The 25,614-nt window shown below is 43.8% G+C and overlaps 1 protein-coding gene across 2 annotated transcripts in view; it reads left to right on the plus strand.

Moving 5' to 3' along the window:
* Nucleotides 1-25,614, plus strand: part of TMPRSS6 (transmembrane serine protease 6) — a 232,808-nt gene that overhangs the window by 105,441 nt on the left and 101,753 nt on the right. Inside the window, exons 2-6 of one of the 2 annotated variants that reach the window (XM_073574345.1) lie at nt 5,261-5,384; nt 8,796-8,935; nt 13,969-14,036; nt 19,184-19,365; nt 20,680-20,721. In XM_073574345.1, coding sequence (XP_073430446.1) covers nt 5,261-5,384; nt 8,796-8,935; nt 13,969-14,036; nt 19,184-19,365; nt 20,680-20,721 — 556 coding nt within the window. The remainder of the gene's footprint in view (nt 1-5,260; nt 5,385-8,795; nt 8,936-13,968; nt 14,037-19,183; nt 19,366-20,679; nt 20,722-25,614) is intronic. The other variant, XM_073574347.1, reaches the window with a different exon arrangement.

Here is a 25,614-nt window from a genome sequence, read left to right on the forward strand (position 1 = left end):
GTTAGTAATGGGGGTGTCTGATGTCAGCTGACATCAACCACAAAAACTATTACCCCAATTGCTACCACAACAGGGAAATCGGGAAGAGCCAAGGCTAAGCATCAGAATTGGCGCATTTAATGGACGTGCCATCTCTGGGACAGGTGATGGCTGGTCTTATTAGGGTGGGAAGGGATGAATATCCATGGACATTCTCAGCCTATTAATATCAACCCCCATCAGTCTGCTTTGCTTTAACTGGATAATTAATATAGGTGTGACCCCCATGTCATTTTTGGGGATCCCCCATTTTTAAAAACCAGCAAAGGCAAAGAAAACAGTTGAGGACTGATATTTATAGGCTGGGAAGGTCCGTGGATATTGGCCCTTTCCAGCATAAGACCAGCTGCCTGGTTTCCCTTGGCTAGTTATTAAAAATAGGGAGGACCCCATGTTGCTTTTTTCATTTATTTATTTAACAAGTAAAGTAAACCAGACATGCAGAGCACTGCTCCATCACCAGGAGGCAGGAGTGGAGCAGTGCCTTGAGTGTGTAGTTTACTTGTTAATTAATAAATGAAAAAAAAATATTGTGGGGTCCCCCCTATTTTTAATAATCAGCCAGTTCTTACAGGCTGGATAACAGCAGTTGTCGGTCTCCTAGGCAAGGAGGTGTAAATAAAAGAAAAATGTTGAAAGTAATCTGTCATCAAGTTTTTGTTACCTAAACTGATAGGAGCATGATATAGAGGCAGAGACCCTGATTCCAGTGATGTGTCACTTATTGGACTGCTTGCTATAATTTTAATAAAATTACTGTTTTATTAGCAGTGGACTCATAAACCTGGTACAATGTAGTTCTCCATAGTCATGAGCTCTGTATAACCCTGCCCCTATCACTTATTTTCAGATTTCAGCCTATGCACAGTGTAAAGAGAAAGCTGACATTTAAGGGTATGGGCGAGGTTAACAGAGCTCAGCATTCAGATAACTGAAAGATTGTAAGCAAATAAAATGTTTTTTTATCAAAACAGCAGCAAGTAGCCCGGTAAGTGATACATCACTCAAATCAGGGTCATTGCCCCTACATCATGCTGCTATCAGCTGGGGTGGCAAAAACCTTGTGACAGATTCCCTTTAATATTTCAAGAACAGCTGCAATTTTTAATGAGCAGCAAATTGTAACTGTGTTTGTTTTTACAACCACTATTCAACAACATCCATCTATGAAGATGGGAATAATATTTTAATAAAGCAGTGTGCAGAACTATTATGTGAGCATTCTGCAGCAACATACTATACGGCACTACATGTTGGTATTATTGAGGTAATATACTGTATGATAAAAAGTATTGGAGCATGGTATTGAGCGATGATGTGGCCAATGTATGGAATATTTATTGAGACATTCATTGTATAGTAGTTTTAGGTGGACATTGAATGTTAGGATTAATCTGATATGATATTAATTTATAAATGTCATTTAGGGGACACAAGCTAGCATGTGAGAAAGTGCTGTGGTCGAAGAGACCAAAGATTTTTTGGGCTAAATTCAAAACTTGTGGCAGAAAATTAACACTGCACATCACCCTGAAAACACCATCCCCACAGTCAAACATAGTGGTGTCAGCATCATGCTGTGAAGATACTTTTCTTCAGCAGGGACAAGGAAGCTGGTCAGAGTTAATGGAAAGATGAATGGAGCTAAATACAGTGAAATCCTGGAGGAAAACCTGTTAGAGGCTGCAAAAGACTTGCGAATAGGGCATAGGTTGCCTTCAACAGGACAACGACCCTAAACATAATGTCAGAGCTTCAGTGTAATGGTTTAGAGAAAAGCATATTCATGCGTGTGAATGGCCCTCTCAAGGTCCATTCAATCTCACTGAGCTAGAGCGAGTGCACAAAGGAGAATGGGCAGAAATGTCAGCCTCTAGATGTGCAGCTGATGGAGACATACCTCCTAAAGTCCAGCTGATCCTACAAGTGTTAACTCAGGGGGCTGAATACAAATGCACGTCACAATTTTCAGATTTATATTTTTTAATATTTCAAAAACCATGTATCATTTGCTTAACACCTCAGAAAAACTTGCTGCTTTGTGCACATAAAATCCCAATGAAATATATTTAGGTTTTTAGGTGTAAGGCTGGGGTCACACTAACTGATGATAAATACGGTCCGTACTTTCCATGCGTAATAAGGAGAAATGTCCCCTAAATAGTGATCCGCTTGTCATGCGCTGTCAAGGTGTGGCCACGTATTTTGCTCATGTAAGCATCCGTATGTAATCTGTATGCTGAGATTTTCACGCAGGCTTGCAAAACGGACATATAATGGATCCCTATGACAGGTTAAAACCCAAACGAAAGAATAGATATAGACACATAGAATAAATATATACAGTGCAGACCAAAAGTTTGGACACACCTTCTCATTCAAAGAGTTTTCTTTATTTTCATGACTATGAAAATTGTAGATTCACTCTGAAGGCATCAAAACTATGAATTAACACATGTGGAATTATATAATTAACAAAAAAGTGTGAAACAACTGAAAATATGTCATATTCTATGTTCTTCAAAGTAGCCACCTTTTGCTTTGATTACTGCTCTGCACACTCTTGGCATTCTCTTGATGAGCTTCAAGAGGTAGTCACCAGAAATGGTCTTCCAACAGTCTTGAAGCAGTTCCCAGAGATGCTTAGCACTTGTTGGCCCTTTTGCCTTCACTCTGCGGTCCAGCTCACCCCAAACCATCTCAATTGGGTTCAGGTCTGGTGACTGTGGAGTCCAGGTCATCTGGCATAGCACCCCATCCTTCTTGGTCAAATAACCCTTACACAGCCTGGAGGTGTGTTTGGGGTCATTGTCCTGTTGAAAAATAAATGATGGTCCAACTAAACGCAAACCGGATGGAATAGCATGCCGCTGCAAGATGCTGTGATAGCCATGCTGGTTTAGTATGCCTTCAATTTTGAATAAATCCCCAAGAGTGTCACCAGCAAAGCACCCCCACACCATCACACCTCCTCCTCCATGCTTCACGGTGGGAACCAGGCATGTAGAGTCCATCCGTTCACCTTTTCTGCATCACACAAAGACACGGTGGTTGGAACCAAAGATCTCAAATTTGGACTCATCAGACCAAAGCACAGATTTCCACTGGTCTAGTGTCCATTCCTTGTGTTCTTTAGCCCAAACAAGTCTCTTCTGCTTGTTGCCTGTCCTTATCAGTGGTTTCCTAGCAGCTATTTTACCATGAAGGCCTGCTGCACAAAGTCTCCTCTTAACAGTTGTTGTAGAGATGTGTCTGCTGCTAGAACTCTGTGTGGAATTGACCTGGTCTCTAATCTGAGCTGCTGTTAACCTGCGATTTCTGAGGCTGGTGACTTGGATGAACTTATCCTCTGCAGCAGAGGTGACTCTTGGTCTTCCTTTCCTGGGGCGGTCCTCTTGTGAGCCAGTTTCTTTGTAGCGCTTGATGGTTTTCATCAAGAGAATGCCAAGAGTGTGCAAAGCAGTAATCAAAGAAAAAGGTGGCTACTTTGAAGAACCTAGAATATAAGACATATTTTCAGTTGTTTCACACTTTTTTGGTAATTATATAATTCCACATGTGTTAATTCATAGTTTTGATGCCTTCAGGGTGAATGTACAATTTTCATAGTCATAAAAATAAAGAAAACTCTTTGAATGAGAAGGTGTGTCCAAACTTTTGGTCTGCTATATATATATATATATATATATATATATATACACATGTCATTGAGACACATATATATATATTTATATTTCATACAATTCTACATAGCATAATAGCCGCTAATTCAATTGCTGGCTTCTGTAAAATCATTCTAAAACCCAACATGAAATGACACATGGTTTACATACAGTAAACCATTTCATTTCATGTATTTTTTTATGTCCCTGTATAATAATTAAATTAGGGTTTGTGTGTAAAATTTGGGACGTCTAGGTGTTAAATTAAGGGGTTAATTCGTTGGAAAAAAATGCATGGGCTCCCGCGGCAAAATCACAACCAGAGAGGTAAAGCAGGTGAGTGAGGGCAGATTTTAATAGCCTTGAGAGAGACCATTGTTTTTGGCCCCACCAGGCTCCAAAAATCTGCCCCCAGACACCCCAGAAAAGGCGCATCTATAAGATGCGCCTTTTCTGGCACTTATCCTCTCTATTCCCATTGCCCTGTAGTGGTGGCTAATGGGTTAATATTAATGAGTTAATGTCACCTTGCAATTGTAAGGTGACATTAAGCCGATTAATAATGGAGAGGTGTCAATTAGAGACTTATCCATTATTAACCCTAGACTACTAAACGGTTAAAAAACACACACAGACATTACCAAAAAATTATTTTAATGAAATAAAGACAGCTAGTTTTTGACAACATTTTTATTCCTCTGCTAATCCATAAATAAACCATCGACCTGTAACAAAGATAAAACAAAAAAGCAACACTATCCTTACCTCTCCGCTGCTCAGTCACGTCCCCCGCTGCAATCCATCAGAAGGGGTTAAGTGATTTACACATGGATCGGTGCTAATGCGAACAGCCCAATGTAAACTACTGCCAGAATGAATTATTTCATCTCTGCGCAGCCTCCATGGCTGCCCTGAGATGAACTAATACTCATGGGAAAGTTTCTGCATTTTTTCCCACGTTGTCAGTTCACCTCCGGTCAGCCAGGGGACTCTGCGCAGCCTCGCTGACGTCACTGGTTGACCTGAGGTGAACTAATGAGCGTGGGAAAAACTGCAGAAACTTTCCCATGCTTATTAGTTCATCTCAGGGCAAGCACTGAATTATCGGCTTTTGTTAAAGGACACGGTTGCGTATTTCTCGCAAGTCATACGTCTGGTCCATGTGTAATGCGTATTTTTTGCAAACCCATAGACTTGCATTGGCGTATTTTGGGTGGAATACGCTGACAATCGCAGCATGCTGTGATTGTCTCGGCCCGTAAAATACGGCCGAGAAATATACAGCTGATGGGAGCTGCCCCAAAGAGAATCATTGGTCCGTGTGCAATGCGTGGTTTTTACGCCTCTAACTCGTCCGTATTTCTCTCTAGTGTGACCCCAGCCTTACATGAAAAAATGTGGAAAAGCTCACATGGTATGAATACTTTTTCAAAGCAGTGTATGTCTTATTTGAGGGTATAGCAGAATATGTTGCAGATTTTCTCATAAATGACTATTTTTTCTTATTTTAGGTTTATCGCATCTATTGGAACTTACTCAGTTTTGTATCTTTCTGGCAGGATTCAGAGTCTCTGGTCGAGTATCAGAAGTGTTCGTGGACATCACGGGACTGGCTGAGATTTGCTCCTCTCTGGGTGATTGTGATTGCAATTGCGGCAGCTGGAATTATATGGTTCATTTTAGGTAGTTATATCTGTCGCCTAGATTGCAATCTACAGGAAAATACACTAATTTGTTATATTATTGTTCCATTATTGCACGACAAGCTATTTTAGCTCATTCTTCTACAGCTCGACCTGTCAATGCTGACTCCGCAAATTAAAGAAAAACTGACAATTTTTCTCAGCACTCTAATTAATGTTTTATAGAAGTACTATTTTCCTTTTTTAATGGCAGGAAGAGTTTCTGTCACAGTAAAATGATCACTCTATCTGTATCTAATTACTAGTCTAATATTGTAATGGAGGGAGCAGTACATATTTTTTCCCATAAAATTTTTTATCTAAGGATAGTTCAGCTTTCCTGTATCCCCATGTTAATTATACAGGCACAGATGGTACTTGCTTGGTACTGTAATTTATATAGGCACAGAAAGTACTTTCTTACTGTATCTCAAGGAAATTTATATAGGCACAGATAGTAGTAGCTTACTATCCACATAATTTACATAGGCACAGATAGTACTTTCATACTGTATATCCATGTAATTTATATAGGCACAGAGAGTAGAAGCTTACTATATCGCCATGTAATTTATAAAGGCACAGATAGTACTTTCATACTGTATCTCCATGTAATTTATATAGGCACATGTGGCGCCCCTGAGGCTCAGTCGCCACAGAGGTACTGCACCTTCTCCTAAGGTGTAGTGCCCCACCAACTAGGTAAGTTGGGAACTCCTTTCCACACTCCAACACCTGCACCCACACACAGGATAGTTCAGCAATGGACCAGATTGCGGCTCCATGCTTAGAGGATAGCAGATCACCTTTCGTGGGTCCTTGCTTCGTAACACGAGATGTGCTGGGAGGTGGGTGGAGTTGAGATATATAAAAGGTTGGGAAGGTTTAGAATTAGAGGCCATTCTGGAGGTCAGTCTGGAGGTCAGTCAGAAGGGGAGTCTGAGTCAGAGAGCAGGCTGACAAGAGGTCAGCCTGAGGGGAGCTCAAGGCGGAGGAAGACAGTCAGTCAGGCGAGGCTGAGGACTGGTCTTAGTGGAACGAGCTCCCTAGGAAAGGAACAGAAGGAGAAAGACGTAGAACTGCAACCTAAACTTCCATAAGAGAGAGAAGGAACAGCGCGGAACGAAGGAGTAGAGAGAACAGAGAGGAGTTGTGGGTTGGAAGAGGAACCCTACCTATAGGTTCTCAGCGCAAGGCTGGGGCCCGGTCCCCGAGGTTGTATGGACATTTATGGTTCTGCAGCAGACACCGGTGGAGTAGTTGGCTGTAAATGCACTACTCCCATCCAAAACTTGGGGCACAACAGCATCTGTATAGAGAGCCGGGACTCAGGATAAAGGGGGTCCCCGAAGTAGGCTACAGCTGTCTACCGTACAAGGAGAGTTGTTAGGAACATCTGACAGGAGGAACTTCAGAGTACCACGGTACTGGAGCTCTTCACACTAAAAGGCGCAATAGAGGAGTCGTTCAGGAAAGGTACATGTTGGCGGAGTGTTGGAGAGGAAAAGCCTGACTTGCCCGGGAGGTTGATTGAGTCTCTGCCCCGGAGGACACGGCATGGAGGCAGGCACCAGTGTGTACCACGAACAGTGAGTAAAGCTTTGGAACTACAAGCCCTGGTGTCTTCCATTCAAATGTGCGCCAACGCCGCCAGCACTGCTACATCTGGGTACCAACATTCCTCACATCGCCTGCACCTATACACTGCCCTGGGGTTACAGCTTCACCTGTGGGGAGCTACACCATCTATGCTGCAACACACCATCAGCCCCAGAGGATCTGCACGCAGCGTTGGCTTAATATCTTGCTTGCCAAACACCACAGGTGGCGTCACGAACTATCACATAAACTATATTACAAACCACCATTGATTTGGGCGCCCAGGGCCAAGGACCGGTTCACTGCTGCTGTGACACATCCCACTGACACCGGCCCGGTACCGAGTACCCCACAGCCCTGGTACGGAGGGCGACCCACACAGACAGTAGAAGCTTACTATATCTCCATGTAATTTATATAGGCACAGATAGTACTTTCTTATTGTATATCCACGTAATTTATATAGGCACAGATAGTACTTTCTTATTGTATATCCACGTAATTTATATAGGCACAGATAGTAGAAGCTTACTATATCGCCATGTAATTTATATAGGCACAGATAGTACTTGCTTAGTGTATTTCCATGTAAATCATGAAAGCAGAGATAATACTGACTCCTATTCTCCCCTTGTAAATGGTGGATCTATCTATCTATCTATCTATCTATCTATCTATCTATCTATCTATCTATCCATCTATCTACAGTATCTATCTATCTATCTAAGAAAAATGGAACAGCACACTGCTTACTGTTGGGTGCCAGGCCTCACAGGCAAAAAGTCCAATACTTGCCCCAAGTTTAGACAAAGATTAAACATGAAGGCAGCACTCCTTGCTCTTTGAGGTGAAAAAAAGTGGAAGGTTTTATTCAAACCCACATGTCTGGGTGACGTCGGCCAGACATGTGGGTCTGAACAAAACCTTCCACTTTTTTTCACCTCAAATAACATGGAGTGCTGCCTTCATTTTTAATGTCTATCTATCTATCTATCTATCTATCTATCTATCTGTATTGATAAATGATAAATGCATGGAATGTACAGGCTTCCTGATTTGTTTTTTTATCAATGTACATTATATAGGCACAGATGGTACTTCCTCAAGGTATCTACATGAAAATAATATGAGCACAGATAGTACTACTTTCCTGTTAATCTTTATTTTTAAAAAAAGCTCCTGGTCTATACATTCAACATATCCATAAGGCCTCTTTCACACGTCAGTTTTTTGCATCAGTTCAAATCCGCCAAAAAGTCATAGAAGCGGATCCGTTCTCAACTGATGTGAACGGATGGCACAGGATCCGTTTTTAGACGGATCCTGAAAATGAGGAAATTTAAGGAAACGTTGCTCGAGAGAGAGAGAGAGAGAGAGATCCGGCACCCAGAAAGAATTTGGGGTTAAATGAGTCTCTGGAGGATCCGCCAGAGAAAAAAACGTTACAAGCTCCGTTTTGAAATCTTTGAGGATGGTGACGGACAGCAACTTTTGGCGGATCCTCAAAAAAAACAGATGCAACGGACGGCAATCCTTCACAATCCGCCATTAATGCAAGTCAATGGGGGGAAAAAACGGATCCTCAAAAAAAATTTGAGGATCCGTTTTTTTTCAAAACCTGGCGGATTGTGACTGATTGTAAAAAACTGAAGTGTGAAAGAGGCCTAAGGCTTTATTTACCTGATGGAGACCAAACAGTGTCCTTTTGACCTTCATCAGTCAACTACGTATTGCCATTTTTTTGTTCTTTTTTTGACCGTTCTTACTGTCACCATTTTCTTTATCACAAATATATGTCTCTTTCTTACTGCAGAGGTGGACATCACAACAGAAATGACAACCAATAAAATATTTGCCTGTAACCTGCGGATTGTGAGCCATGAATTTTCAAGAGACCTCGCCCAGCCTGAAAGCAATATATTTAAGAGGGAAGCAGCTCACCTGAATAAACTGGTAACATTTTATCTGTCCTGTGGAAAATATATACAGGGTGGGCCATTTATATGGATACACCAAAATAAAATGGTAATGGTTGGTGATATGAACTTCCTGTTTGTGGCACAGTAGTATATGGGAGGGGGGAAACTTTTCAAGATGGGTGGTGACCATGGATGCCATTTTGAAGTTGGCCATTTTGGATCCAGCCTTATTTTTTCAATGGGAAGAGGGTCATGTGACACATCAAACTTATTCAGAATTTCAAAATAAAAACAATGGTGCGCTTGGTTTTAACATAACTTTATTCTTTCATGAGTTATTTACAAGTTTATGACCACTTATAAAACGTGTTCAAAGTGCCGCCCATTGTGTTGGATTGTCAATGCAACCCTCTCCTCCCACTCTTGACACTCTGCTAGCAACACTGCAGAAGAAATGCTAGCACAGGCTTCCAGTATCCATTGTTTCAGATGCTGCACATCTCGTATCTTCACAGCATAGACAATTGTCTTCGGATAACCCCAAAGATAAAAGTTTAAGGGGGCAGATCAGGAGACCTTGGTGGCCATTCAACTGGCCCATGATGACCAATCCATGTTCCAGGAAACTGGTCATGTGAGAATGCTCGGACCTGACACCCATAAATGATGGTATGGTGTGGTATATGGGGTACAAAGATAGTTGGGCCATTCTTCATCAATGGAAACCTCAATGCCACTGGATATCTGAAATTGCTACATGATGATGTGTTGACCTATTTATGCACCGAAGATGGCACCTTCCCTGAGTTTTTCCAGCAAGATGGTGCACCACCACATTATGGGTGTCAGGTCTGAGCATTCCTACAAGGAATCTGTGGCGGGCGGCACAGTGGTTCAGTGGTTAGCTGGGGTCATGGATTCAAATCCCAGCAAGGACAACATCTGCAAGGAGTTTGTATATTCTCCCCATGTTTGCGTGGCTTTCCTCTGGGTTCTCCAGTTTCCTCCCACATTCCAAAGAAATACTGTAGGGAATTTAGATTGTGAGCCCCAATGGGGACAGTGATGATAATGTCTGTAAAGGACTGTGGAATTAATGGCGCTATATAAATGAGTAAAATAAAAATAAATAAATACCCCCTTAGACTACCATTTCATCTGTGGTGTGGCTATTAGAGTGTCAAGAGTGGGAGAAGAGGGTTGCATTGACAATCCAACACAATGGGCAGCACTTTGAACACATTTTATAAGTGGTCATAAACTTGTAAATAACTCATGAAAAAATAAAGTTGTGTTAAAAGCAAGAACACCATTGTTTTTCTTGTGAAATTCTAAATAAGTTTGATGTGTCACATGACCCTTTTTCCCATTGGAAAAAATAAAGTTGGATCCAAAATGGCAGACTTCAAAATGGCCGCCATGGTCACCATCCATCTTGAAAAGTTCCCCCCTCCCATATACTAATGTGCCACAAACAGGAAGTTGATATCACCAACCATTGCCATTTTATTTAGGTGTATCCATATAAATGGCCCACCCTGTATTCTTTAATCATAGAGGGGAGCAGTTTTTTATTACACAATGGTAATACTGGGTGATATGTACTAGCGCATTTGTGTAATTTCTAGTGTTCATGCTCGGATAAAGTGTTATCTGAGAATGCTCGGGTGTTATCCGAGTATCTTGGGCATGTTCAAATATTATGTTGTTAAAGGGAACCTGTCACCAGGTTTGGCTAATGCTAGTTACGGCCACCACCTTTCAGAGCTTATACACAGCATTCTATAATGCTGTAGATAAGCCCCCGATCCGACCTACAAGAGAATAAAAATAACTTTTATTATACTCACCAGGGGGGCAGTCTGGTCCGATGGGTGTCGTAGGTCCTGGTCCGGCGCCTCCCTTCTTCTTGTGATGCCGCCCTCCTGCTTGCTTCACAGGCTCCCCGGCATAGCGCTTCTGCACAGGTGTACTTATCTGCAATGTTGAGGGCAGAGCAGAGTACTGCAGTGCACAGGCGCTGGGTCTCTCTGACCTTTCCCGGCACCTGCGCACTGCAGTACTTTCCTCTGCCCTCAACATTGCAGATAAGTACGCCTGCGCAAATGCTGAAATAGTTTACATGCTAGAGAATTAAAAAATGCTGCAGTTCTAAAATTCAGTCAGAAAAACAAACAAGTATATGCGTAAGATTTCTGAAACCTCACAGCTTTTACTGCTACTGCAAAGAGCAAATTTAAATTTGCAGAAAAAAGTAGGAAAAAAACACTGCAAAAATGTTGCATGTGAACATTGCCTTAGTGTACTTGTCATAATGATTACTCTAAACCAGTGGTCCCCAACCTTTCTGACCTTGAGAGCCACATTCAGCTCCGAGAGAGGGTGACGAGCCACTTCCAGTTCCGAGAGAGGATCACGAGCGACTTCCAGCTCCCACCCCCTTCACAGTAGTGGCAACCAAAGACTGCATTATGGATATAATAATAACCAAAGCTTTTCCACAGAAATCACCCTGAAGCAAATTACCAAGATCCAGGGGTTCACACAATACTCCCATTTAGTATTCTCCCATTAAGCACTGCCATCACACTGTTGCATCCAGCTTCAAGCACCTCCTCTGACAGGTAGTGTCATCCTGTCTCCAGCGTTCCATACTCAAATTTTCACTGCCCGCCAGAGACCAGTAAATGTGCATCCAGATCTGTTCTTCTGTGCAGGGATACACACAAAGTTCACCATTTTGAGATGTTCTCTTCTTACCTGCTTGTTAGATCTGGAGCTAGTGCCCCAAGTTGGCAGACCAGTGCGAGCCACAAGTCATGGGACAGCGAGCCACATGTGGCTCCCGAGTCACAAATTGGGGACCTTCCTCTCGAAACCAAGGGCATATATGACAAATACCTAACATACAGCTAGTGTAATAAGCACTGCATATCACCCCCAAAACACCATACCAACAGTGAAGTTTGGAGGTGGGACATCATGGTGTGGGGCTGTTTTTCAGTGTACGACACTGGCAAACTTCATATGATTTGAAGGAAGGATGAATGGACAAATGTACTGAGACATTCTTGATAAAAATCTCCTGCCATTCTACCAGGATAATGAAGTTGAAACAAGGGTGGACATTTCACTAAGACAATGATCCCAAACATGCAGCCAAGGAAACTCTCAATTGGTTTCATAAAAATAAAATAAAGCTGCTAGAGTGGCCGAGCCAATCACTGGACATAAATCCAATAAAAAATGTATGGAAGGAACAAATGCTCAGAGTTCTTAGAAGGCACCCACGGGACATCAGGATTTAAAGATTGTTTGTGTGGAACAATTGGATAAAATCACCCCTGAGCAATGCCTGTGACTAGTTTCTCCATACAGGAAGCATCTTGAAGCTTCCTGAAGTCAAGAAAGACTTTTGCACAGAGTATTAAAGAAATTTCAGTAATTGTAGGTGATTTTCCCTGTGAATTTGGGGATCAGAGGAATACTCTGTCCTGTTCTTTTTATTTTATAGCTTTCTGGTAACTTCTTATGCTCTGATTCATGGAAGATCAGGGTGTAGGAGGTACTCATATTTAGTAAGTGATTTTTGGGGTTTTGGAGTTGCTGGTCATGCCCTAACATATATTCTAATTAAATCCACATATTCTAATTTACATAACAAAGTCTCATTTCAGTGCAATGGATTTTTTTCTTCTTGTTTTTCTATTATCATCATTTTCATGATCTCATGTATTTTTTTCTGCTTTGTCCACACTTGACACTATCTAGTTTGTTATTGTTTGCTATGTCTTGAGGTCTAATGTCCTCATTTTATTAACTTTTCTACTTTTCATTGTATAATTGAAATATAATATATATGTCATTTTCTGATGACACACCCCCCCCCACCCCAAAAAAAAGAGATTGTATCATGTTCAATTTTGCAATTCAAATGATTGGAAGGTTCCTAAAAATTTCTGCAACAATCTTATAGTTTATCCCTTAAAGGGAAATTCCCCAAGTTAAATTACCAACTATCCGCAAGATTGGTGCTAGCTTTCTGAAAAGTGGGAGTTTGCTACTGGGACACCCACTAGTCTTGGGAACAAAGCTCAACACTCAGCTTTTTAAAGCAGATTCATAGAAAAATAATACTGATGGAGCACAATCTACATTCATGTCATTAATTTCAGAGTCTTTTTTTGAGATCGGTGTTGAATCTGCATCTGGAGCCAGAAAGTTTCGGCTCTATCTTGTGGATAGTTGCTACATTTCAATATTAGAGACTTACAGTATATAATCCTGTAACAATGACTTTTTGTCCACTGTATGAAATAAATCCATTCTGTTTCAGTATAGTGTTTCCTTTACTGTAGGCCCACTGGAGTTGTGGATATAAAAATTTAGAGCGAACTCAATAGGGGATTTTTTTTTTTATCCAATGTAATTAGGGATAAAAATCGTTTTTACAATTGCATTTCATTAAATATTTCACATCATTTGAATTCTATAACTGTGTTGCACTGTCTATTACTGGATGCAGAATGACTTAACTGGAAATCTGTCAGTGAGCCCACTATTACTTTCTGATATGTAGTTTGTAACTCTTTTGTCTGTCTTTTTCTGAGCTCCTCTCAGTTGACTTATGACCACAGAACACATCAAAGATGAATGTGTATTAAAACAAAAGGCCTGACCAAAGAGCTAACCGATACCAACATTTTTTAAGAAACCCAGTTGCATGAAGGATAATTTTTAACCACAAATACATGCCCTACTAATATGTACTAGCAGCAGTAGCATGCAAAAACAAATAATAACAATACATTTTAGCAAAAACAAAAACATCCCCTAAGGGCTATTCTGGCCCACCAGCAACTTCTGGATCACCCCTGCAGTCCTATGCATTTGTTACTATGATTATAGTTATTACTCTGTCTTATGCATTCTGATTTGTACATTTAGTTAAACAGAACATCAGGCTAGACAATTTTGAATGGGGTTATGTTCAGATTTCTTTTGTCTTAAATTATGTTTTTTATATTCTATATTTCTATTTCTCTTACCATTGCTTTCTATCTTTAGGTAACTGCTCTTGTCTTGGCTTCAGAACTGGCTGCATATCACAACTCCAGCATGGTCTATGCTTTTGGGTGAGATAAATAGAAGCAGAGTGATTTTTGAGCGATAAATTAAAGGGTTGTGCGCAGAGGCGTGGCGTAACTAGTGTCCGATGGGCCCTGATGCAAAATTTGGACATGTGACCCCAAACACCCACGCCCACACACCCAATCTGTCTCCACATGTTGGTCAGAGATATGGGCCCTTGAAGAGTTCTAAATCCTATGAAGATATACGAGTTGCACTCCCTTCCCCATTATGTAGTAAGGCCGCACATCCTTGGCTCCTTCCTGGTATATGCCCCAAAAACTTGGTCAATCCTAGTATATATGTACCACATCTTGGTATAACTAACCAAATTTGCAGACAATGCAAAGCTAAGAGGGATAGCTAACACTAGAGAAGGCAGAGAAAGGATTCAGAAGGATCTAAGCTTGAACAGTGGACAGTGACTACTAGAATGGTATTTAACAGGAAGAAATACAAGATTCTACATCTGGGTAAGAAAAATGAAAATTACATCTAAGAATGGGAGGAATAGAACTAAGCAACAGCATGTGTGAAAAAACCTTGGGTATACTAATTGTTAGGAACGGCGGAACGCACTAAATAAAAATAATAACAAAGTGCGTTCGCTGCTCGGGGTCCACCTTGCAGTAGGTGTTACACCGCTGCTAGGTAATGACAGAGGAGCAATATGGCGGTATAATGCGCACGGGTTCAACTTCACCCGAAGTGCGCAGAGCGGGCTCTGTTCACACACAGAAGCGCCTCAACATAAACATACAAAAACACTGAGCCTGTTAGTGACACAGGCCTCAGGTAAATGCACACACAGTATCAGGTCACAGGAGCAGGAACTAAGACAGAGGAGCTGCGTCCCTCTAGACCTACCGTGTGTGTGGCATCGCTACTGTGAGCACCAAGAAGGGCTGCAACTGCAGCTCGGCGTAGGACACTGCCGCTCGATGACAAAGCCAGAAAGCAAACGCAATGTTGGACGCTAGCGTAGAGGTGCGGTGTGCACAAAGGCCTAAGACTTGCCACTGACTGCTAAACTAATTCCCTATCCACATGCGTAATATCAGAGGGAAGGGGTTTTATAATGAGTCAGTCACCAGAATCATACATCCGTCATCATTCACACATACCAAGTATAGTCTATACTAGCGCATGGCGGAACGACCATGCGCGCTTTTTATAGCCGAGCGGGACCTTCCAGATCTCTGAGATGGACCAATGAAATCTGGAACAGGACCTGGGCACATGACTCCCGATCTCCAATGGGAGATCGTCTCGTGAGCATGCCAAGTAGGAGCACAGAGAGACTTAGTCTCTGGAGCGGTCTGCTGCAAAGTAATCTCCTCTGCAGTAGAAAGACAGCAGGAGACCACAGAATGTGAGGCTCTGGATTCCTGCAAAGCAGACGCAGAAACCTGACGCCTAACATTACCCCCCTCCTAGGGCCCCCTCCTCTCTGAGCCTTCCAATCCACCACCCTGTGCCCATCAGAGGCATAGGCCTCAGACTTGTCTGAAGGCAAGTCTGATGTCCCGGTAGGTGACACTGAAAACCGGGACACGTGGAAGGTATCAGAGGCGGCAAGATCGTCAGGTTTAAGAAGGGACACGTGGGAGACAACGGGAGCGGCAAAACCGCCCGAAGCTTAAGTTGAAGTGGGACGCCGCGGTGTGTCGGCGGACGTCTCCACTCTCTGTTTAAGGAAGCTTACCCGAGCACACGAGGCGCATGCCTGAATATATTTTTTAATGTCCCGAGCCCTGTGCAGCCACCAATACGACCCTGCCAGGAGTTTTGTGGTCTGCATGTATCCACAGTGACCACCCGCCCTGGACGCGTGTGCCCACGCTAGAACCTTCGGCCGAAGGCGAGGGGGTCAAAGGTCTTGCCCGGCGGCACAGAGTTTGGCCATTGCGGGGCCCCGTTATCCGGGTGAACAGAGTGCTGACAGAAGCAGCCGCAAGTGGAGCTTAGTGCCAGACGCGACCCGAGACTGGCGCGAGACACCTCCGTGGGCTCTGGGAGTGAACACTCTGGCTCGGGTGATTCCAGAGGTTCAAAGAGGTTGGGAGCCGAAGTAACCCTCCGTCTGGATTGAGCACGCTCCAGCCCGCGCTCCGAAAAACGGAGATCAATACGGGTGGCAATGGCAATCAGCTCCTCCAGACTTGCAGGAACCTCTCTGGTAGAAAGAGCATCTTTAACATGCTCAGCTAAACCTCTCCAAAACACAGGGATGAGGGCTTTGTCAGACCACTCCAGCTCGGAAGCCAGTGTCCGAAAACGAATGGCATACTGACTAACCGAGAGGGATCCCTGAGTCAAAGCAAGTAGCTGTAGAGAGGTGTCGTGCGTGACCCGTGGTCCCTGGAAGACCTGCTTAATAGCTGTTAAAAACTGAGCAGCGGTCCGAACCTCTGGGTCACCATGCTCCCATAGTGGCGTAGCCCACTCCAACGCCTTGCTCGACAGAAGGGAAACAATAAACCCCACCTTGGCCCGTTCCGTAGGGAATCACACAGCCAGTAACTCCAGCTGGATAGAGCACTGGCTGACGAAACCCCTACAGGAGGCGCCATCGCCAGAAAATTTATCGGGCAACGGGAGGCAGGTAACTGTCGGCGCATGGGAGGACGGGAACATACGTGAAACCGTGTCTGCGATTGCCTGTACAGCAGCTTCAGTGGATTTTGCAGCAGAGATAGCACTCTCAAGAGTAGCCAATCGGCCTTCCAGCTGCCGAATATACTGTAAGAGTTGCTGCTGTTCTGCCATCACTAGCCAGACCCTGGCGCTAGTATAATATTAGGAACGGCGGAACGCACTAAATAAAAGTAATAATAAAGTGCGTTCGCCGCTCAGGGTCCACTGTGCAGTAGGTGTTACACCGCTGCTAGGTAATGACAGAGGAGCAATATGGCGGTATAATGCACACGGGTTCAACTTCACCCGAAGTGCGCAGAGCGGGCTCTGTTCACACACAGAGGCGCCGCAACATAAACATACAAAAACACTGAGCCTGTTAGGCCTGTTTCACACTTCATTTTTTTTGTGTCAGTTAAAATCCGCCAAAATGGCGGAAAGCGGATCCGGTGCTAACTGATGTGAACGGATGCCACCGGACCGTTTTTTTGACGGATCCGTTGAATGGAGTATTTTAAAGGAACCGCAGGAGAGAGAGAGAGAGAATTTTTTCCGTCCGCCAGAAAGGATTTCAGGGTTAAATTTCCTGCTGACTTCCTTCCTCCGGGCATGCGCAATGAAAAATGCGGATCCTGCAGCTAAAAAAAGTTGCATGGTCCGTCCAGGCATGTCGGCGGACGGAAAAAATTTGGCGGATCGGCAAAAAAACGGATCCAACGGATGGCCATCCATCAAGATCCGCCGGTAATGCAACTTAATGGGGAAAAAAACGGATCTGCCAAAAAAAATGGCGGATCCGTTTTTTTTAAAAAAGGCGGATTTTGACTGATGGTCAAAAACGGAAGTGTGAAACAGGCCAAAGGCCTCAGGTAAATGCACACACAGTATCAGGTCACAGGAGCAGGACCTAAGACAGAGGAGCTGCGTCCCTCTAGACCTACCGTGTGTGCGGCGTCACTACTGCGAGCGCCAAGAAGGGCTGCAACTGCAGCGCGGCGTAGGACACTGCCGCTCGATGACAAAGCCAGAAAGCAAACGCAATGTCGGACGCTAGCATAGAGGTGCGGTGTGCACAGAGGCCTAAGACTTGCCACTGACTGGCGCTGACTGCTAAACTAATTCCCTATCCACATGCGTAATATCAGAGGGAAGGGGTTTTATAATAAGTCAGTCACCAGAATCATACATCCGTCACCATTCACACATACCAAGTTTAGTCTATACTAGCGCATGGCGGAACGGCCATGCGCGCTTTTTATAGCCGAGCGGGACCTTCCAGATCTCCGAGATGGACCAATGAGATCTGGAACAGGACCTGGGCACATGACTCCCGATCTCCAATGGGAGATCGTCTCGTGAGCATGCCCAGTAGGAGCACAGAGAGACTTAGTCTCTGGAGCGGTCCGCAGCAAAGTAATCTCCTCTGCAGTAGAAAGACAGCAGGAGACCGCAGAATGTGAGGCTCTGGCTTCCTGCAGAGCAGACGCAGAAACCTGACGCCTAACACTAATAGATCACAGACTGACCATGAGATCTGGCCCCATCCTGGTATAATGTCCACAATCCTGTGCCTTTTCTTGTTATAATGTCCTCTGTCCTGGGCTTCTTCCTGGATCTCCTCTTCGTATAATGTGCCCTATCCTGGGCCCCTTGCTGTAATAAAGTTCCCCTTTCTGTCCCCCATCCTAAAAGAATGTCCTCCATCCTATGCCCATTCCTGGTATAATGACCCCCATTCTGGTCCCCTTTTTGGTATAAAATCCATTATGTCGCTCTTTTTTGGCACATTAAAAAAATAAATGATTCTTCATAACGTCAGTTCAGTTGCCAGCCTCTGATTGGCCGGCGCCATGTATTGAAGTGCAGGGAGCCACTGGGTAATACACTTCAGATGATTGTGTGTCCTCAGATGCACATCCAGATCAAGTAGGCTTTGGCATGAGTGAGCCTCTCTCCCGCATGTGCCTAGTTGCGGTTATACTTTCTACATCACTGATCGTTACGCCTCTGTTTGAAGAGTTTCTTGACAATTTGGGCAATTCTACCCTATGTTCTAAGCACTGAAACCCTAGTTAGGCAACATTTTGTTTTTTTCATAGTGTTGTTGCATGTGCCTTGAGTATACACTGGGGTGATATATTTTCCCTTACAGGAAAGATATATATCTTTGTACCGTGTTAGCCAGTAGATAGAAGAATATTTAGAATTGAGAGTCCTCAGTGGTTGATACCTTTTAATGGCTAACGGAAAAGATGGTAACACATTGCAAGCTTTCGAGACTACGCAGGTCTCTTCATCAGACTAGACTATGTTATTCTTCAGATGTTGTATTAGTCCAGCCTGATGAAGAGACCTGCGTAGTCTCGAAAGCTTGCAATGTGTTACCATCTTTTCAGTTAGCCATTAAAAGGTATCAACCACTGAGGACTCTCAATTCTAAATGTTATTATTATATGTGTTAAGTCAGTGTTGGCCAATGTCTTATGCTGTTCTTACCATTTATCTTTTTCTTTAGAAAGGGCAGCTTGAAAGTTTATTTTTGGATTATCCTGGATGTGCCTAATTCTCATAGCAAAGACGTTACTGTGGACTCAGTGAAGGCAGCACTCACTAGTGTCATGCAACGTAAGTCTAAAGCCAAGGGGACCTACATATATGATCAGTACCATGTGGACCCAAATTCAACGGACATATTAGGTAAGTACGTGATTTACATTATACGGTGGCTTGAGAAAATTTGGGCACCTCAGGTCAAAATTATTGTTATTGTGAATAGTTAAGCAAGTTGAAGATGAAATGACCTCTGAAAGGTTTAAAGTTAGAGATGACACATTTCCTTTGTATTTTAGGCAAAAAAATATATACTGTATATTGTCATCTTTTACATTTTAAAAATTACAAAAAAGGTAAATGGGCGGATGCAAAAGTTTGGGCACCCTTGTAGATTTGTTTGCTCAGATAACTTTGACTATGGTTTCAGCCTGTTAGGGCTATGGCTTGTTCACTATCATTGTTAGGAAAGGCCAAGTGATGCAAATCTTGCTGCTTTATATGAATTCAGCTTTCTCTAACCTTGTGCCAAAAAAACAGCCATGAGTTCTTTTAAGCAGCTGCTTAGCACCCTGAAAAAGAAAATGGTGGCAGCCCACAAGGCAGGAGAAGGCTATAAGAAGATAGCAAAGCATTTTCAAGTTGCCCTATCTTCAGTTCAAAATGTAATTAAGAAATGTTAGATAACAGGAACAGTGGAGGTCAAGATAAGGTCTGGAAGAACAAGCTAAATTATAGCGAGAGCTGCTCATAGGATTGCTAGAAAAACAAATCAGAACGCCCATTTCACTGCAAAAAAAACCTTCAGAAAGAATTAACAGACTCTGCACAGCCCCATAGAATAACACTGGTCCGAATGCGATACTATTTTTGGTTCGATAGCACTCAGACCAAAAATACAGTCATTCACAAGATCCCTTACTTATATTTTCCTGTGTATGACATATTCTCCTCTCAAAAAGTAATGTACATTGCAAAATTTTCACCACTGTGCGCTATTCTGTTCAACTTTGGGGACAAGTTTATATTTTTTATGTAAATTGCATGCATTTGGGGCTAAAAATCATTTTAGCAACTGGGTTTTATAAAAAAAAATGTATCATTTGGATTTTACAGACTTTGTTTTCTTGAACATTCAATTTTGTTGTGGTCTATGGTCATAAATCAGCTGAGAGAAGCCCAGGAAAAGACAGAAAAACTCTCTCATCAGAATGTCATAGCGAGCTCACTGACTATTCTAAGTTAACTCATTCTGCAGCCACCAATGGGATAAGTACAACACAGAGATTATAGAAGGCAAATGGAACACAATTTGTAATGAAACCCAATTGCAAAAAAAGATTTTTTTAGCCCTGTTCCCATGGACAACCCGTGCAGCTTTCATGGGAAACATGCCAGTGTTTCGTTCTTTGCTTTATATATGTTTGACCTTATTTTATTTCCTTTGAATTATGTTTCCAGAAGGCACAATACAGAACATGCAGCTGCTCTCCTCCAGTACTGGTAGGGCTGTCCGCCTCATCTGCTGCTTACAAAGGGTTTCCATGAATGAAAAGAAAATGAAAAATTGCAAAAATAAAAATCATTAAGTGTCTGCTGGGAAATTACTTTGTTCGTGAAAGCTCCTCCTGATGTCCTGTTCTCTCAGCATATATCTGTCGGTGACTGTCACAATTTCCACTCGAAACCACTATAACCACTTCCACACTACATTTAAAGAGGTTCTCTAGTTAGCTGATGTTGGCAAGGTTTTACTTAAGTTTCAAATATACCGTACTTCTAGTGATTCCTATGAGAACCATGGAGAAAGCATGATCTACTAGTACAAGCAGCTGGATTCTCTTCTGCGCTCTTGCATAAAACAATATGTGCAGAATTATTTGGAAATTTGTATTGTAGATGATTAATTTTATTATTGACCAACTACAGTGCTCAAAAAATGGAAGATTGGCGTTCCAGGAGCTACAACTCCAATGTTCCATTTTTTGATGCATTCTACGTCCTGTCGAGATGAAGCTCCGCGCACCAGTGTGGTTGTTGGTGAGCTGGCTATGGCTTTTAGCATTTTCTTTCCTACAACTACAGCGCTGTTGGTCAATCCAAAAGGTTAATAAACCTGAAACCTAAATATCTAAGAAAGTAAAAGTGAGGTTTCGTCTTTCTTAGGAGGACATCTACGTGTGCTGAATTCTTGGGCAACTAAATGAAAAATGAAAATTTTCCTTTCTCAATTGTTTATTTTCATCTGTTAAACCAAACAACTCATCATGTACAAAAAATACATTTCTGACATTTAAAGAAAGTGTCACGGCACCGCCGGACTCAGGGCCTGCTGTCCCGGCCTCGGCCAGTAGGAGGCGCCGGACTATCACATCACCGTCAGACTCAGGGCCTGCTGTTCCGGCCTCGACCACTAGGAGGCGCCGGACTGTCCTATCACCGTCTGACCCGTGGCCTGCAGTCTCGGCCTTGGTCTCTGGGAGGCGTTGTGCTTCAACCCCGAGTGGTGGCGGCGATAGTCATGAGGCTCCTGCGCAGGCGTCCGCTGGACGCAGGCTTCGCTCCTCGGTCAGTCATGAAGGGGCTGGTGCATTACCATCCAGCCTGGTCCTGGGGGCAGTCCGGATGACATCATCGGGCCACGGGCCTGTAAGGGATGACCTGATCCCTCAAATACCTTGGGACTGCTCTTGCAGGCCGCCGGATATATTCTTGGTTCCCCTGCGTGTTACTGTGTGAATTGCTGTTTGACTGACTCTGACTTTTTCCTGGACTTCTGACTTTGCTTCTGCCTAACGATTCTGTACCTCTGCGACTCTCCTGGTTTATGACACTGACTTCGGCCTGGATTCTGACTCTGCTTCTGCCTAACGACTTTGTACCTCTACTGCCCTCCTGGTTTATGACTCTTACTTTGGCCTGGATTCTGACTCTGCTTTTGCCTAACGATTCTGTACCTCTGCTGCCCTCCCGGTTTATGACTCTGGCTACGACCTGGAATCTGACTCTGCTACTGTCTACTGTTTTTATACCATTTCTGCCTGACTGGTTTAGTCTCGGATATCATTGCCTCTGTGTCCTGTATTGGAACACCTTTCTGGCGACCGTCCTGCTCTGGTCATTGCTCCTATTCAGACAGCGCCTCCTGGGCTCTGCTATAAATCCAGATCCCTGTATAGGGGTAAAGGGTCTCAGTGTTTCTCGGGGTGCTGTCTGGCTGCAGTCCAGACCGCAGGCAGACGTCACATTATATCCGGCCATAAAAATAAAACTGCTTTTTGTGTCTATACTTAACACAGATAAAAGCAGTTTTCCTCACCTTTTTTTTTCCTTCCTCTTGACTGAGCTGATTCTTGGCCCAAACACCTGTTACATTGCACAGCCTGGAAGGTTACTCTCAGGCTCAAACATGCTGCAGCCTGGAAGCTTCAAGGAAAATGCTGGCTGTTGGAAATCCACATTCCTGGACCATCACCCCCTGGACAGCGTTGGGGGTCAGGTATTGCCCGCAAATGCGGCCAAACTGTTGTTACCAGTTTCCCTTTCTTTTGCTAAGAAACGTCTGTGTGTGAAGGCTTATGTGGATTGTGGTGCTGCCGTCAACCTTATGGATTTTTTATTTGCTAAGAGCCTTGGTGTACCTCTGTCAAGGCTTAAAGCGCCTATTCAGACTACTGCTATTAATGGTACATCTATATTCCAAGGAGGCGTGGAATTCGTTACTGCCGAAATTTCTATGTCAGTGGGGACGTTACATAACGAACAAATGTCATTTTTTGTTATATACAATTTGTCAGATCCAGTGGTGTTAGGCATGCCATGGTTGCACCAACATAATCCGATTATTGACTGGCGCATAGGTGACGTTGTACGCTGGAGTCCATGGTGTCAGAGTAACTGTATGTCTTTTTCAGTGAACCAGATTAAAATTAAAACACCTTCTATTCCATATGCGTTTAGGGATTATGAAGATGTTTTCTCTATAGTGGAGTCGGAGAAACTACCTCCTCACAGAGAATACGATTGTCCTATCGAACTGGTCCCTGGTGCCCGTCTCCCTAAGGGGAGAATATTCAACCTCTCTGGTCCTGAGCGTGTAGCCATGAAGGAATACATTGCAGACAGCCTTCGAAAAGGCTTCATTAGACCTTCCACCTCACCTGTAGGAGCTGGGTTTTTCTTTGTAGAGAAAAAAGATGGTGGACTCAGACCATGCATTGACTACCGTGAGCTGAACGCCATAACGGTAAAGAATCAATACCCGCTGCCACTCATTCCTGATCTGTTTAACCAGTTACTGGGAGCTCGCTGGTTTACTAAGCTTGACCTCCGGGGGGCATATAACCTGGTCCGCATAAGAGATGGGGACGAATGGAAAACGGCCTTTAATACACCCCTTGGCCATTTTGAGTACCTGGTAATGCCCTTCGGACTCAGTAACGCTCCTGCAGTCTTCCAGCACTTCGTCAATGATATTTTTAGAGATATTTGTGGGGTGTATGTCGTCGTATATCTGGACGACATTTTGATTTATTCTGCTGATCCTGTGACTCATGCTCAACACATCCGTTCAGTACTGCAAAGACTGCGCGAAAACTCTTTGTTCGCGAAATTTGAAAAATGTGTTTTTTTTGCCGAAGAGGTGCAGTTCTTAGGATACATGGTCTCAGGCAAGGGGTTCCGCATGGATCCCGCCAAGATTCAACCCATTAAGGATTGGGTACAACCCAAATCGCTGAAAGCACTCCAGCGATTTTTGGGATTTGAGAATTATTATCGCAAATTCATCAGGGGATTCTCAGAGATTGCCAAGCCACTCACGGACCTTACCCGGAAAGGGGCGGACGTGACTAATTGGAATCCTGAGGCAACCAGGGCTTTTTCCACACTAAAAGGGTGCTTCGTGGCCAACCCGGTGTTGATTCAACCAAACTTGGACCACCCGTTTATTGTGGAGGTGGATGCCTCCGAAGTCGGAGTGGGAGCAGTGCTCTCACAAGGCTCTGCATCCCTCACTCAGCTTCGTCCATGTGCCTTTTTCTCCCGCAAATTCTCTGCCACGGAGAGAAACTATGACATCGGCAACCGAGAATTATTGGCAATTAAGTGGGCCTTCGAGGAATGGCGCCACTTCCTCGAAGGCGCCAAACACAAAATTACTGTTATTACCGATCACAAAAACCTAACCTACCTAGAGTCGGCTAAAAGACTAAACCCTAGGCAGGCCAGGTGGGCCTTGTTTTTCTCCAGGTTCGATTTTTTAATCACCTTTCGCCCCGGAACCAAAAATGTGAGGGCAGATGCCCTCTCCCGCAGCTTTTGTCACACACACCGAGGACTATGAACCAGCTCCCATATTGGCAAATGGCATTGTTGTGTCGGCAGTATCTCTGGACCTTCTGGAGGAGATCCGTAGGTCATCAGAACAAGTTCCTGACTCTACGCCCCCCAAAAAATTATTCGTCCCAGCTACTTTTCGCTTACGAGTGTTAAAAGAATCTCACGACTCCGTCCTGGCAGGCCACCCTGGTCTTAATAATACCACTAGGCTGGTAACCAGGAACTTTTGGTGGCCAACGGTGGCCAAGGACTGCAAGGAGTACGTCTCAGGGTGTGAAGTCTGTGCCCGCGCCAAGTCCCCCCATAACCGTCCTGCCGGCTGGCTTCAGCCCTTGCCCACCCCTGAAAGTCCATGGACCCACATCTCCATGGACTTCATTACAGACCTGCCACCTTCCGAGGGGAAAACTTGTATTTGGGTGGTGGTGGACAGGTTCAGTAAACAGTCTCACTTTGTTCCCCTGTCCGGCTTACCCAACTCTGAAACCTTAAGCAAGTTGTTTGTTCTTCACGTTGTACGTCTGCACGGCGTTCCGGCAAATATCGTATCCGACAGGGGTACCCAGTTCGTCTCGAAGTTCTGGAGGGCGTTCTGTAGACGTATTGGTGTTGAGTTGTCTTTTTCCTCGGCATACCATCCCGAGACGAATGGTCAAACTGAGCGTGCCAACCAAACGCTGGAGCAATACCTCCGCTGCTATGTCTCAGCACATCAGTCAGATTGGGTGGAACATTTGCCATTGGCAGAGTTCGCTCTCAATAATAGATACCAAGACTCCATCAAAACCACCCCCTTCTTCTGTAACCTCGGTCTACATCCGCGCTTTGGATCATTTTCGGCCAAGATGTCGGAAATCCCAGGGGTTGAGCAAAGTATACATCGTCTAAAGACTATTTGGTCCGAAGTAAACTCTAATTTAAAAGGGGCTCAAATTAGACAGACTTCGGCAGCCAATAGACGACGATCCCAGGGGCCGCACCTGGGAGTTGGTGACAAGGTTTGGCTCTCTACAAGAAACATCAAACTTAAGGTACCGTCAGCCAAACTGGGTCCCA

This window comes from Dendrobates tinctorius, unplaced genomic scaffold, assembly GCF_039654945.1.
Source record: "Dendrobates tinctorius isolate UK_male_01 unplaced genomic scaffold, ASM3965494v1 ptg000038l, whole genome shotgun sequence".
Taxonomy (NCBI): Eukaryota; Metazoa; Chordata; class Amphibia; order Anura; family Dendrobatidae; genus Dendrobates; species Dendrobates tinctorius.